General features: G+C 40.8%; 1 protein-coding gene across 1 annotated transcript in view; it reads left to right on the top strand.

Annotated features, from left to right (window-relative positions):
- Positions 1 to 13,654, top strand: part of COL22A1 (collagen type XXII alpha 1 chain) — a 218,612-nt gene that overhangs the window by 131,587 nt on the left and 73,371 nt on the right. Inside the window, exon 24 of the mRNA XM_058040754.1 lies at positions 6,797 to 6,850. Coding sequence (XP_057896737.1) covers positions 6,797 to 6,850 — 54 coding nt within the window. The remainder of the gene's footprint in view (positions 1 to 6,796; positions 6,851 to 13,654) is intronic.

Below are 13,654 nucleotides of genomic sequence, written 5' to 3'. Positions count from 1 at the left end.
TCAGAGAAATTCTGTTGTCCTAGAAGTCTAATGAGTGTAAAGATTCTTGCAATACTTATTATTTTCTGTCCTGTTTGGTCTGTACTCAAAAAAGAAAATGCCCAAAAATGGTAGCTGGTGTACCATTCTCTGCCAGGAGCTTAGCTTTCCTATGCATGAAAAACTCATGGATTTTTTTTTTTTTTTTGACATGGAATTATATCTTCACATATTTAAGTACTGCTAAAAGGTCAATTTCATAGTGGACCTGATATTGTTGCACTCATACTCTGAACCTGCTTTTCCTTGCTTGAGCCTGTCCATATGAAGAACATCTCATGAGACAACACAGAATCAGAACATCCTGATTTGGAAGGCACCGATCAGGATCATCGAGTCCAAATCCCAGCCCTGCACAAAGGAGCCCCAAGAATCCCACCATGTTCCTGAGGGAATTGTTCAAATGCTTCTTGAACTCTGGCAGGCTTGGTGCTGCAATCACTGCCCTGGGGAGCTTGTTCCAGTGCTCAGCCACACTCTGATGAAAACCTTTTCCTGATATCCAGCCTAAATCTCCCCCAATTCAGCTTCATGCCATTTCCTCAAGTCCTGTCACTGGTCACCACAGAGAAGAGATCTGTACCTTCCCCTCCTCTTCCCCTCACAAAGAAGCTGTAACTGCAATGGAGTCTCTCCTCAGTCTCCTCTTCTCCAGGCTGAACAGACCAAGTGTCCTCAGTCACTCCTCACAAGGCCATTCTCGTTGCCCTCCTCTGGACACTCTCTAATACCTTTATATGTTTCTTATATTGTGGAACCCAAAACTGCCCCCAGGACTCAAGGTGAGGCCACTCCAGTGCAGAGCAGAGCGGGACAATCCGTTCCCTTGCCCAGCTGGTCATGTTGTGCCTGATGCCCCGAGGACAGGGCTGACCCTCCTGGCTGCCAGGGTGCTGCTGACTCCAACTTTCTACTTACCAGGACCCCAAGTCCCATCCCACAGCTGCTTTCCAGCCTCATTCCCCAGTCTGTCTGTACATCCAGGGTTGCCCCATCCCAGGTGCAGGATCTGGAACTATGGATTCACACCAATCACCACACAATTGGTGATTGCCCACCATCCAATTGGTAATTGCCCAGTCTGTTTTTCAAAGTCTCTCTTCAGGGCCTCTTTGCCCTCAAGAAAGTCGACAAATAAGAGTGGAAGTGAGATACCTGCTTAGTGTTTCTGGAGGCAGTCACTTGGGTCTCAGTACTGCTGTTTAATGGGCCACTTTTTTGAGTAGTCACAGAGACTTTATAGGGAGTTCACTCCCTAAAGGAGATCATGGGGTTTGCCTGCAGTGCTTTGAGTCAGCACCAGGGCTGTTATCAGCCTGTGTGAGAACCTGTGAGTATAGGAGGGTGATGACCAAACAACAATACAGGGAAAAAGATATATACCTTGCTAAGAGGTTTTCTACAGACTGTCCATTCGATTGTGTGCTGTTAAATTTAGCTGTAAGCATGAATTTTAGGAATCTTCCTAAAGATAGTGCAAGCAGCCTTTCGTCAATGCCTCAGTGGTAAAGGACATGTACTTGCTTTCTTGTAATTTCCTAAACATTAGAAAATATCACTTTAGCAAATAACTCTGCAGTGCTTTGCCCCTAAGTTGGTAAGTTAGGAGTTATCCTGCTTTTAAAGCCTGCTGTGAAACATTGTTTCTTGAATAAGATTAATAGAGCATATTAGCTGGTAAAGGACAGTGATCCGTCAGGATTTGCAACAGGACAGAAAATGCTCCTGTTAATGATCATTTGATTACAGATGTCATTTGATCTGCTCTGTCTTTAAATTTTTCCCTGGACTCTGTTGTGTCTAGCTAGTTAGACTTCTCCTAAGGGTCTTTATTAGTCACCAAGCATCTTAGATGAATAGATACATTTTTTTAATTAAAGGCCATTATTCAATGACTGAATTCTTGAGATGAATCAAAGTACTGGGCTTGGTGGATCTACACAGATCCCATCTGGGGGCAGGAGGTAACAATTCCAACCTGAAGCAAGCAACTGGGTTGTGTTCATTTTATTAGTCAAAAAGTGTCTGGCAGCTGATGTCTGCATTTTGACAACGATACCCTCACATCAGGAGCACACTGTGTGAAGAAAAATGCTCTGCTATTCTCATGTGACCTGCAAGACCTCTGAGTGACAGACAATACTGTCCTGATTTTATTAAAACTTCCTGAAAAAGAACTCTGAGAGTCTGCTTTCACTTTTAGGGTGGTTTTGTGGTTTTCTTCCCTCTTCCTGTGATTCTTCTGTCAAATTGAAGAAAATTGAAGTGCTTTGGTTCTGCTCTTAAGTCTTTGATACCTGATCTACTGAACTATTTGTTTGAAATAAAACCAATTTTTTTTCTTGATAGGTACAAAAGGTACAGGCTTATGACATGCTCCTGGAAAACATGCAGATCTGTGTCCAGTACAGACTAAACATAGGGTTCCTCTTAAGTGTACTCAGTAATTTGGATTTCAAGAATCTGCCTCTTTTTTAAATGCTACAATTTCATTCAAGTGATTGAAATTTCAGAAAGAGACCAAGAGAAAATATTTATCCTGCAGCAGTCATGAGGTAGGAGCTGTTTAGACCATTTTGAGTGTGATATGCTGGACTGCAGCTTAGTTTTATAAAATTACATTGATAAACTCTGTCCAAGTTCAAGGTACAATCAGTACAAACCAAAAAATAATACTGGAGTATCATGGGGTAATAAGAATAAACTTATGAAAAGAAAATTAATGGAAAATACATCTATAATATAGTAACATATCATGAATGTACTTCTCCGTGTTTAAGACTCAATGTACATAAGTCAGGCAGATAAGTAATAATAATAATAATAAGTAATAATAAAAGTTTAAAGTGGGAACTCCTGGGTTCAGGGTGCACTCTCCACCCAGAGGAGCAGTGTTCAGATTATTTGTCAATGCAGGAAAGGTTTGTCCCTGTCAGCTGTCCTGGGAGATTAAAAGTTAACAAATCTGTGGAGGGCTGCTGAGTTCTTCCTGTGTTTGATGGTGGAAGAAATACAGGTATTTGACTTTCCATTCTTGACCCATCTCTCACCTGAGTGGATTGTTGCATATGATTTTCCTGTTCAGGCCAGTCACAACTTGAATTTGGAAGTCAACACTATTTCAACTCTTACTTCTCTGTGTGCCAACTGCCCTGGATTTGAACCACCTTAGGCTTCCAGAATCCAAGGAATGGAGAGAGCTGACTGGTAATTCCACGGTGAAATGGATAAATAATCCAGGAGAGAGGAGAATAAATTTGCCTAGAAAATTAAGTAGGCTTTTTGGAAGGAGCCAGTCTCAAGGTGCAATCTCTCAATGTCCAGAAGTCCTTGTAACCCTTGACTTTGCCACAACTGCCCCAATAATCACTCATGATCTGGCCAACCCTGGTGGTATTTTTATCCTCAAACTATGGAGATGCTCTCACTTCAGAATTTACCTGTGTTATCTATCTAATGCATATGGAGACTACAAAAGGCTGGAGCCTTCTGGGAGCTCAAACATTGATTAACGTTGCTGGATTTCTTCTGGTTTCTCTAGTATTGCGGAGATAAAGAGACCAGATAAAATGGGTAATCCTAGTATCCCATCCAGGTTACAGGGGGAACAAAATTGGTATTTATGCTAGCAGTCATATTCATTCACAACTAAAGATGTTTTCTGCGTACTTTGTACCAAATCCACCTGTGTTCCTGGGCCAAACCTCAGAGAAAAACATGCTAAGAAGACATATGTGTATTCTGGCTATTGGACAGCAAGATGGGAAACAGTTTTGGGCTGAGGTACCTTTCAGAATTTCCCCTCCAGCAGAGTGGAAATGACATTTTTCCTTGATTTCCTGTCTTCTGTATAGAAGATATTGATTTGATGGATGGTTGTGTTCACATTTATTTGTGAGTATTTGAAATGTTCAGATGACTTTGCCTGCCCTGGCAAAGTTCAGCTATGCAGAAATCAAACTGTAAGCAAGTTAACAAAAAAAAAAAAAAAAAAAAAAAAGGAGAAGGAATTGATGTCATAGACCAAATCCAGAGTGAAACTGTAATTGTCAGTGAGGTAAATACATGAATTTCCAATAAAACATACATTTTTAACTGTGCTTTTGTTCAAATTGCTGATAAAGATAAATAGGATATATTTCATATTGTCAAAAGATACACAATCTTACCTGATTCCTACTGTAGGTAACAGAGCATAATTTATGGATTTCTCTGTCTTATTATTAGGCAATGTGACATTTCACTGAGTTTTGCTCTCATAGGTATAATTTCTCCCAGCAAGTATTTCTGTCCTTTACAGACAGACTATAAGGCTTTGGAGCAAATCTGTTTTAGTTGGATTTCAGTTTACCTCAGAGTGGCCCACAAGTCCCCTTCACAATGGGAAGTCTCTCTCAGTCTCTGTATGTTGCTCTAAGAGATTTCTTAATGTTTTAAAACAACCTGAAGCTTCTCAACATTATACCCAAGGAAAGAATAACCAGCTGCTCTTGCATCTCTTCTGGAGACAGAACAGTTGGTTGGTGGGACACAAAGGCATCAGTAACACTGGGTGGTTTTGATGGACACAATTAAGGATGCTTCCCATGTGCCTGGTGCCAAATCCACCTCTGTTCCTGGGACCAAGCCTCAGAGGACACTGCAGCATCTCTCTTCTGAGGAAAACAGAGAGCTGGGCCTGTTCAGCCTGGAGAAGTGATGACTGAGGTGCGACCTCATCCCTGTCTGTCAGTGTCTGCAGAGAGGGGTCAGAGCAGGGACCAGGCTCTGCTCGGGTGCCCAGCAATGGGACAGGAACAGGCAGGAACTGATGCCCAGGAAGTTCCGCCTGACTATGAGGAAGAACTTCTTTACTCTGAAGTGACTGAGCACTGGAGTCTCCCTCACTGGAGATATTCCAGAACTCTCTGGACACAATCCTGTGCCTGTGCTCTGGGATGGTCCTGCCTGAGCAGGGACATTAGACCAGATGACCTGCTGTGGTGCCTTCCAACCTGACCCATTCTGTGATTCCATGATTCTGTGATTCTCTGTTCTGGTCTCAGTGTTGTAACTCTGGAAGTAGCCACCTTGGCATGGAGCTCCCACATGGATAGGAAGCTGGAGGCGGCTCATCTCCTGTGTCTGGCCCCCCACACCACATCCTGTATGCTTTATTCATATTCATATTCATATTTAAATGAGCATTTTAACAGTGCCATTTGCATGGTCACCTTGGAAGTGGGCAAAATGATCATCTTTAACTAGTAAACATATGTTAAATGATGTGGTGACATGAGTCCTTCAAATTAAAAATGAGGTCTTGTTGGCTTTGACAAGAAAATAAATGATGGATGTTGGAAAAGTAGAAAGAACATTTAGGAAGAGTGGGTGTGCTGGAGTATATAATTCAAATTTTTATTGATATTGAGTCCTGCAAATGATTACAAATTCCTTCTGATACCTGAGGACCCTATAATCACTCCGTTAATATTCTTCTTAAATTCTTCTGTAGATGAATGCTGATTTTCATTGTTTTAGGGTGGAGAGTTGCTGGGGATTTTTTAATGAGAAAAATAATTAAAATAACTGATTCTGACACATCAGATAATAAATCTCAGTCACAGCTGAGGAAAACATAATGAAAACTTGTTTTCTTTTTGATGGTTTAGATTTTTCATTAAGTCAGCAAAAAACTGCTGTTAATAGATGCTGTTTCTGCACATCTTTCAATGAAGAAAAATAAAGGGAAGATTTTGTATTTGACCCTTCATATTATCAGGGACATTAAAGTTTTTTAATTATATTTTCCTTCTGGAAAGAAAATCAGTCTGGAAGAGAAGTAGAAATGAAGGAAGAAAAAGTCTGTCTCTTACAATGTACCCTCCCCCACTATATTACTAACAGCCTTAGAAATATTTATGATTCAGTGTCAGTTACGTATGAGGGAAGAAGAGATAATTTTTATAAAATATGTGACTTACCTAAAGCAACACAGCAAGTCACCTGTTGGGTTAAGAAACAAGTCCAACCTCTGCCTTAACTCCAGTGCTTACTCCATCCTTTCTTCCTCATTTTTCTCATGTTGGATTTTTTCCTTTTGAATTATTTGAGATCAAACCCATGGGGACACAGAGGTCCAGCATCCATACAGGTGATCTTGTCTCAGGGTTTTACTCCAGCTCTTTGCTTCTCCTTGCCTTGCACCAGTGGAGTTCTCTGGTTCCTTTGAAGGGATATTTTTTACTTGCAGAGGAGTCCATGAGCTCTGCCTTTTGGTGCTAATGCCACCTTTACCCAGAAATGCCTCATGGATTCCCGTTTCCCAGCTTAGAGATTGGGGATCTTTTCTATTCAACCATGCACCAGAGTTCTCAATTATTTTATTTCTTAATGCAAGAAGCAGTGCAAGGGACCAGAGGACCACTGCTTTACCTCTCAGCCCATGTTTACACTTGGCACTTCCCTTGGCTGCATCTCAGCACCATGACTTCCTTATCCCTCTGTAGGGGGAAGCCAGGTGGGATTGCAGAGTGTAGGAAATGCCACAATGTGTGTGAGAACAGCTCTCAATTTTACAGCTATTGTCACAATTTGGGAGATACAGGATTGTTAAAGACAACTGGGGTTTCATTTCCAAATGGTGTCGTCTTCATTTCTAGCTTTTGTGTTTTGTGTACCCACGTTACATTGATTTACCAGGTTGGTGGTGAAAGGCTTTGGAAAATCAATAGCAGTCTTTGGTCTGCTCTCTAATATGTGCTCCTGTGTTGAACAGGGCAAAAAAGGAGAACCAGGATTCCCAGGAATCAATGGTCTGATTGGCCCTCAGGTAAGCAATGACTTCTTATTATTTCTTATTAGCATTTTCCTGTAATATGTGTAAAACCAGATTTGGGAGTAACAGAGGACGTGGAACTACACAATGCAGCATGTGTGATCTTCCTCTTTATATTGTATTTGAAATTCATGTTTGTCCTTTTAAGATGTAAATAATTTATCTTGTTGAGATTGAGAGATGTCTGTTTGTCTGATAGCAATTTCATTTACCTTCCAGAGTTTTTCAGCATCTTAGAACCAGCACAGCTGTGTTGTATGGGATTTCCCCATTGCTTGTGCTTAAAGCTGCATCATCCCAGAGGAGAATCACTGATTTGTGTTTAGTGAGGAAGGGGGATTTCTTAAGTTAATGACCCCTTAACTCCTTCTTTTTAAAGCTTTTGGCAAATTCGAGCTGCAGATTGCACCATAGCATCACGAGGGCAACACAGAGGGGTTTATGTTAAGAATTGCCAAGAGGATTCAGCTCCACCATGGATCAGCCTGTTTAACCCTAATAACACTGACACCTCTGACATAGTTTTTTGCTAACTTTGGAGACAAATTCAGCAGATGTGAATCACTTTGTAGGGTCACCCCGGCAATAAGAAAAATATCCACAGGAATGTCCTAAAGCAGGAAAGGTGCAATCTCACATTGAGCTGACTGCTCAGAACAAAACAGCATTTCATTTGTTCCCTTTCAATAGTAAGTTAACAAACTGGACTTTGGCTTTAGGATTGCGTTTCAATAATTGCTAAAGGGAAGAATGATGAGCTTCCATTGCTACAGCTGCTGGTGATGTACTGCAACTTCTGTAGTGGCGTGGGATTTAGATGGTGGTTGCTGCTACCTACATTCCCCTATAAGCATCTCCTGTGGAAAAGCCGCTTGGGTAAGCACTCAGGCAAAGCAGTCAAGTCCACACACACCACTCATCATGGGTAGCTCAGAAAGGAGAGGCAGAAGGGCCTTTTATATGGCCAGGTCTAGTGCGGTTTATTTCAGCACATGGAAGGGAAACCAGAGACAAAAGACCAGACCATGCGCTCTGCACAAGGTTAAGGAGGGGAGGGCACGGGGGCGGTACAAAGGGCAGGGCAAAGGGCATTGGCTTTGGGGAAAATGGGGCTGGCCACCAGGGGTACCACAAGCAACGAGGGAACAGGGAAAGGAGAGACCAGGGGAAGTTGGGACATATGGGGAAAGGAACTGGAATGGTCAGTGTTAAGCGAAAGTCTGTGAGGAAATCCTTTCTGTCTGCCCAGGCGGGTAAACTCTGTGGTGTCTCCAAGAGAGGGCTCTGGGGATTTCCCTGAGGGAGAAGGAATCACACTGCTAGACTACAGATTCTGATTGCTCATTTATTTGCTCTGGCAATTTATGCCCTTTAAAGCAGGAGGAATGATCTAGATGTGGTTTGTGTGACAGGAGTTTTTGTAAAGAGCTATTCACTTGTCTGTGGAGAATGTCAGAGAGCTTATCCAAGGGGTTGAGGCCCCATGCAGGTGAAATCCCTTGTGTCCAGCAGGGAACTGTGCTTAGCAAAACACCATTTGATACTGGTTTTCATATTTTAAGACTTTTTACTTTTGGTACAGTATCTAATCTGCAAATATTTCAGCAGCAGCCTGCAAGAATGAAGACAGTGTTTCTAATGGATTTAAAAAATTTAAGAATCATGGAATATTCTGAGTTTGAAGGAACTCATAAGGATCATCAAATCCAACTTTTGGCCCTTCACAGAACACCCCAGGAATCCCTTTCTATTTCTAGAGCATGCAAGAAGGCTTCTTGAAATCTTAAATTGTTGAGTCCAACACCCTGCTTTTGTTGTGTTATTTTTCTTAGCTTGGTTGGTTGTTGGTGTTTTTTTTAGTTTAGTTTTGCTTTGTTTTTTCTTTTTTTCCTTCATTTTGGAGGAAGATTTTTTACCTGACAGTATCCATCCAAACAATGTCACACTTACTTAACTCAAGTTCCCTGCAAATTAAAGATATATATGCATGTGTTAGCAATTTTATAAATGTATCTGTGAAAATTGCTGACATAGGATTAAGTAATTTTCCTTTTTGCACAAGCTAAATAATGTTAGCAAATTTTATGTTAATTAAAACTGCACAAAATGCTTGCCCCATCAAGGGATACTTAAATTGACTCTTCCTCCAAGCTAACTGCATGAAAGGTAAAATATTGTTCCTATTCCTGCAGTGGCACTCTGTTGTAGACATATTGCTGCAGATTTCAATGTTTCTCCTTAATGAAAATGCTTACATTCACTTTGTGACAAAACTATTCAGCTTAACAGCACTTTTTGTGACATTAGATTTTTAAAACACTTTATCAGCATTTTCTCCTCTTTTTATTTTTTTTCTTAATTAGACTATGTCCCAAAAATGCCCAGGAAGAAAAGTGGTTTTCTTATACTGTAGTTACATGTATATTCATTCAAATTATGCATGGAAGTCTGTGTCAGCTCTTCCTGTGCTGTCCTGGTGGTGTTGAGGGACAACTGATTTGAGTTGGCTGCACATAAACTAGATTAGAACACAAAAATAATCTCCTTTTCCTCTGCAATTTTAAATTTATGTTTCCTGACCTGATTCCCCACATTGATACCTGTATGGACAGGAGGAAGAGGTTGATACAGGAGCTTTAGGAGGCTCATTGTTGCTGAAGGACACAGGAAAGATCTGAAGTTATTGGTGGGCTTTGCCAAGAAAAATCATTGCTGACATGCTCAGTCCAACTGAGAAGCCACAGATCAGGCAGCTGTGCAAGGGAACTGACTTAAGGGGTGCTCTTGTGGGTCCCTTCCAGCTCAGGATATTCTGTGATTCCATGGTCCAGTGATGAACTGCAGGTGAGATGAGTCGATCCAAGTCTCAAAGATCATTTGAGAGATTATTTGTCAGACCCTGAAGCAGCATCTAGGAGGCAAATTCGCTGCTAGACTGGGGATGTTTTGTGGTAGTAGGGTAGCTTTGTCTCTCTTTGCACACACCGACTCAAAATTATAATTATAAGCCAAATTTTATAATTATCAACCAAATGATAAAAATATATAATATATAAAAATATTTTTAAATATTTATTTTTCCTTCCAAATCAGCTATGGTGGTGAACCTGTCCATCTGCTTATTTGTTTCATGTTTTCTGATCAGCACCTTTAAAAATGAGCATTTATTTTCCAGTCATCTTTATAAATGGTGCGTCTTGCAATATCATTAAGCCATGGAATAGAAATTCTGGATATTTTTTCCTGTCTGGTCTTGAGCAATTTTCTGGCAGCAAGGACACAGACACCTGAACTTAATAATGTGTTTGTGTTGTTATTATTTATTTGTACTATTTTAGTGCCCAGGAACCTTAATCATAGGCCCAGCTTTTATTGCAATAGGATGTTCAAATGCAGACTGAAAAATGAGCATTTCTGTAAAGAACTTTAGGCTGAAGTAATTGTCTCCGGCACTCTGAGCTGTATCACTGAGTTACCAGGGCTGGGGTTTGGCTCAAAATGCAAGCAGTTTTTGGGTTGAGAATGGGGATACAGGTGCCTCCTCCTGTTGATGAAGATCCAATTAATATTATCAGTGGATCCTGAAGCTCTCTTAAAACAGGCACCCACAAATGGGCCACTGAGCCACTGTTGAGGCTCCCCGAGATTAGTGGGTACTTGCTGGCCACCTGGGAGACATCAAAACACATCAAAAGTCTTGGAAATTGAATTAAACATGCCATAGCTCTGCCTTGCAATACCTGTGGGCTGTTGCTGAGGCTTGCCTTGTGCTGGATAACCCGGGGATGTAAGTCAGACCTGGGAGGGAGACCAGTACAAGCTGTACCTGTTATGGTCCTGGCTGGCAGTGATTTCATTAGTATAGACTTGTCTGTAGGGTGTGAACTGAAGCCCAGCTTTTCTTAAGTAATTCAGGAAATAAATGACCTCCTCTGAAACACACAGTGTCCTTAATGTCCTTTTTATAATGCAAGTTAATACTGCAAAAGGTAAGAAAAGGATGTGGGCCCCAGCTGCAAAGCTCAGATTGAATTCAAACTTTGCCAGTGCTGCTTGGAATTGGAAGGTATTGCTCAGAGCAATCTTTAATAAGATCTATACCTTTAAAAAATAAATTAAAAAAGTCTTCACCTGTGAAGATTGCTAATAGTGCTGAAACAAAAGACATTAAAGGAGATTTTTTAGTTGTTTTTTCTCATTTGCTGCACTGACTCAGTAAACCAACTCCAAGCAAACACATGGGGAAATAAATCTTCCTCTGTAGACAAAAGAGATCATGTCCATAGCTTACACTAAGTGATTAAATTAAACAAACACTGCCTTTCACTGGAAGCAGGAAACTCTCCTAGAAAGACTGCTATGTACAAAGTCAACTTTATTCCATACTTTTAAAGAGCTGCAAAGACAGTTTGGAGAATTTTTTGTTGACAAAACTTTTATTTTAAATTTAATGTTGGTACTCCTGTTCCAATGCCACTTGATGAAATGACTGGAGACTGGATCCGTGCATGAATTATGGCACTGTCACTGATGCTGACTACAGGACATATATTGTAGACAAATGCTCACATCTGTTGGCTCTTCAGGCTTTTGATTTTTAGTGTCATCAGCAGCAGCTTTTTTTTATAGGTTCTCTTACCTTTGTATTGATTTGTAAGGCAGGATTTAAGCAGAGAGAGGAACACAGTGCTCTTATGCAGCATTACAGAAAATATCTCAGTAATAATTTCCATTTCAGATTGGATATAAGGAAAATTTTCTTCAATAAAAGGATGGTCAAGTGCTGGATCAGGCTGCCCAGGGAAATGGTAAAATCACTGTCCCTGGAGCTATTTAAAAGAAGTGGCACTTAGAAATGTGGTTTGGCAGTGGCTGTGGCAGCCCTGAGTTGATGGTTGGACTCGAGGGTCTTAAAGGTCTTTTTCAACCACAGTGATTCTCTGGTTGTATAATTACAATTCACCGCAGAAGTGGCTGGGGTGAGAAATGAAAAGCAGATTTGAGGAGGTGATCCTGGAATCCACTCAGATGCTGTGGAGGAGAAGTGGAGCTCTGGAGTAGCAAAGGACATAGTGAGACACTTGGGCTGCTCCACAAAACTGGCTGCAACAGCTTCACTTTTGATGGGAAAGGAGTGTAAATAAAGGAAAGACAGCATAAAGGCAACAGGAGGGGTCTGTGGGGTCTTTCTAAGAGGTGAAATTGTGGGGAATGTCTTTGGAGACAGGAAGAGAGAGTGGAAGGGAAAGGCTGTCAGTGCCTCAGTTACTCATTTTGCTCTCATTTTGGTAGCAGACAGAATGCTCCTGTGTGTCCCTTCTGGTTTATGAAGTGCTACACTGCATTAACAGCCCAGACCAGAAACTGTTTTAATAAGGTTAAGGACTTATCTAAACCTTTGTCATAGCGTAAGAGAATCCAGACAACAGCATGGAGTAATACACAGATAATATGTCTGTTTAGGCTTTGCCTTCAGGTGTCTGGGAAAGCCATCAGACTTCAGTTTTCATTGTGGAATGTCATTTGTTCACCTCCCTTTAAGACTTAATAATCCCTTCTTTCATGGAAAAGAGATTTAGGCCCAGCTGCCTACTGATGGAGTCACAGACAAAAGTTTCTCTTCCTTCTCAGAGCCTCCTTAGGGAGTCCACAACCTAAATCTTAAAATCTTAAAATCCCTGCCTTTCCCAGCCCATCTTCCAGCAAGGTACAACTGGAAGAGGAGAGCACCGGAGAGTGAATTCTAGAGGACAGATACAGCTGTGTCTCCAGTATGAGCAGTGTCAGATTTCTCTCCTGAGCACTGTCACTACATTACATTGTCTAAGGAATGAGGCTGGATGAAACACAAGCCTGAAAAAAATCCACCCTCCACAATGTTTTTAAAGATATCCTATCCCAAAACACAGATGCCTCTACACAATATTTAGATTTTAGATTTTAATGAACATTTGAAATATTTTTGTTTCAGAACAGCAGTTTGAAAATATTCTGGTCTAAACATTTTATTAAAAAATTCCATGTTTTGCATTTGTTTTCCAAAGTGAGTTTGTGTTGATCTGTTCTAAAATCAAGTTTTCATGTATCACTTCTTGCTTCAACACTTACAAACCACATGTCAGAGTGTTTACCAGACGGGAAAAAAATACACCCTGTGATTATTTTCTTTTGGTTCAGGGTTTTAACAGGACAACACTGTGCTCTGGACTTGGAATAGGGACTCTCATCTGTATAATTCATCAAATAATCTTTGAAAAAGGTAGTTGTGTAAATCAGGTGCTTTAATCTGGATTCACTTAAAAATGGAAGCAAAGAAAACAGATGGTGTGAGATTTTTTGGGGTAAACATTACACAGTCCTGCTGCTGTAGTTTTATCACGTTTGGTTTTTAAAAACATAAATAGATTTTGTCAGTTTGGTGAATTCTAATATTGAAAAAAATATTACTTGCTCTGGATTATACTCAGAAATCAGGAGAAGGGCTACAATATGAGATGTTGATATACAAGTGAAACAGAAATTCTCTGCACAGTAGCTGAAGTGAATGCTCTATAAGGGTATTTATGATGTCTTTCTGCCATTTTATTTCTCTTTGTCCCATCGCTGTAGCCAGGCTGCAGAAGGCAGGAAACCCAGTAGGACAGGCAATGACTGCTGTGTGCAGTCAGCTGGAGCAGACTGTCAGCACCCTGTGCATCTCCAAGAGATAATGCTGGATGTTCCATAAAACTGTTTTTTCTGTGTCCACCTCTGAGAAGATTTCATCAGAAGAGCTTCCCATTAGTGGTTGTAGCATTT

This window comes from Melospiza georgiana, chromosome 1, assembly GCF_028018845.1.
Source record: "Melospiza georgiana isolate bMelGeo1 chromosome 1, bMelGeo1.pri, whole genome shotgun sequence".
Taxonomy (NCBI): Eukaryota; Metazoa; Chordata; class Aves; order Passeriformes; family Passerellidae; genus Melospiza; species Melospiza georgiana.
The sequence above is the reverse complement of the archived record's forward strand: the minus strand, read 5'-3'. Positions and strand labels throughout refer to the sequence as shown.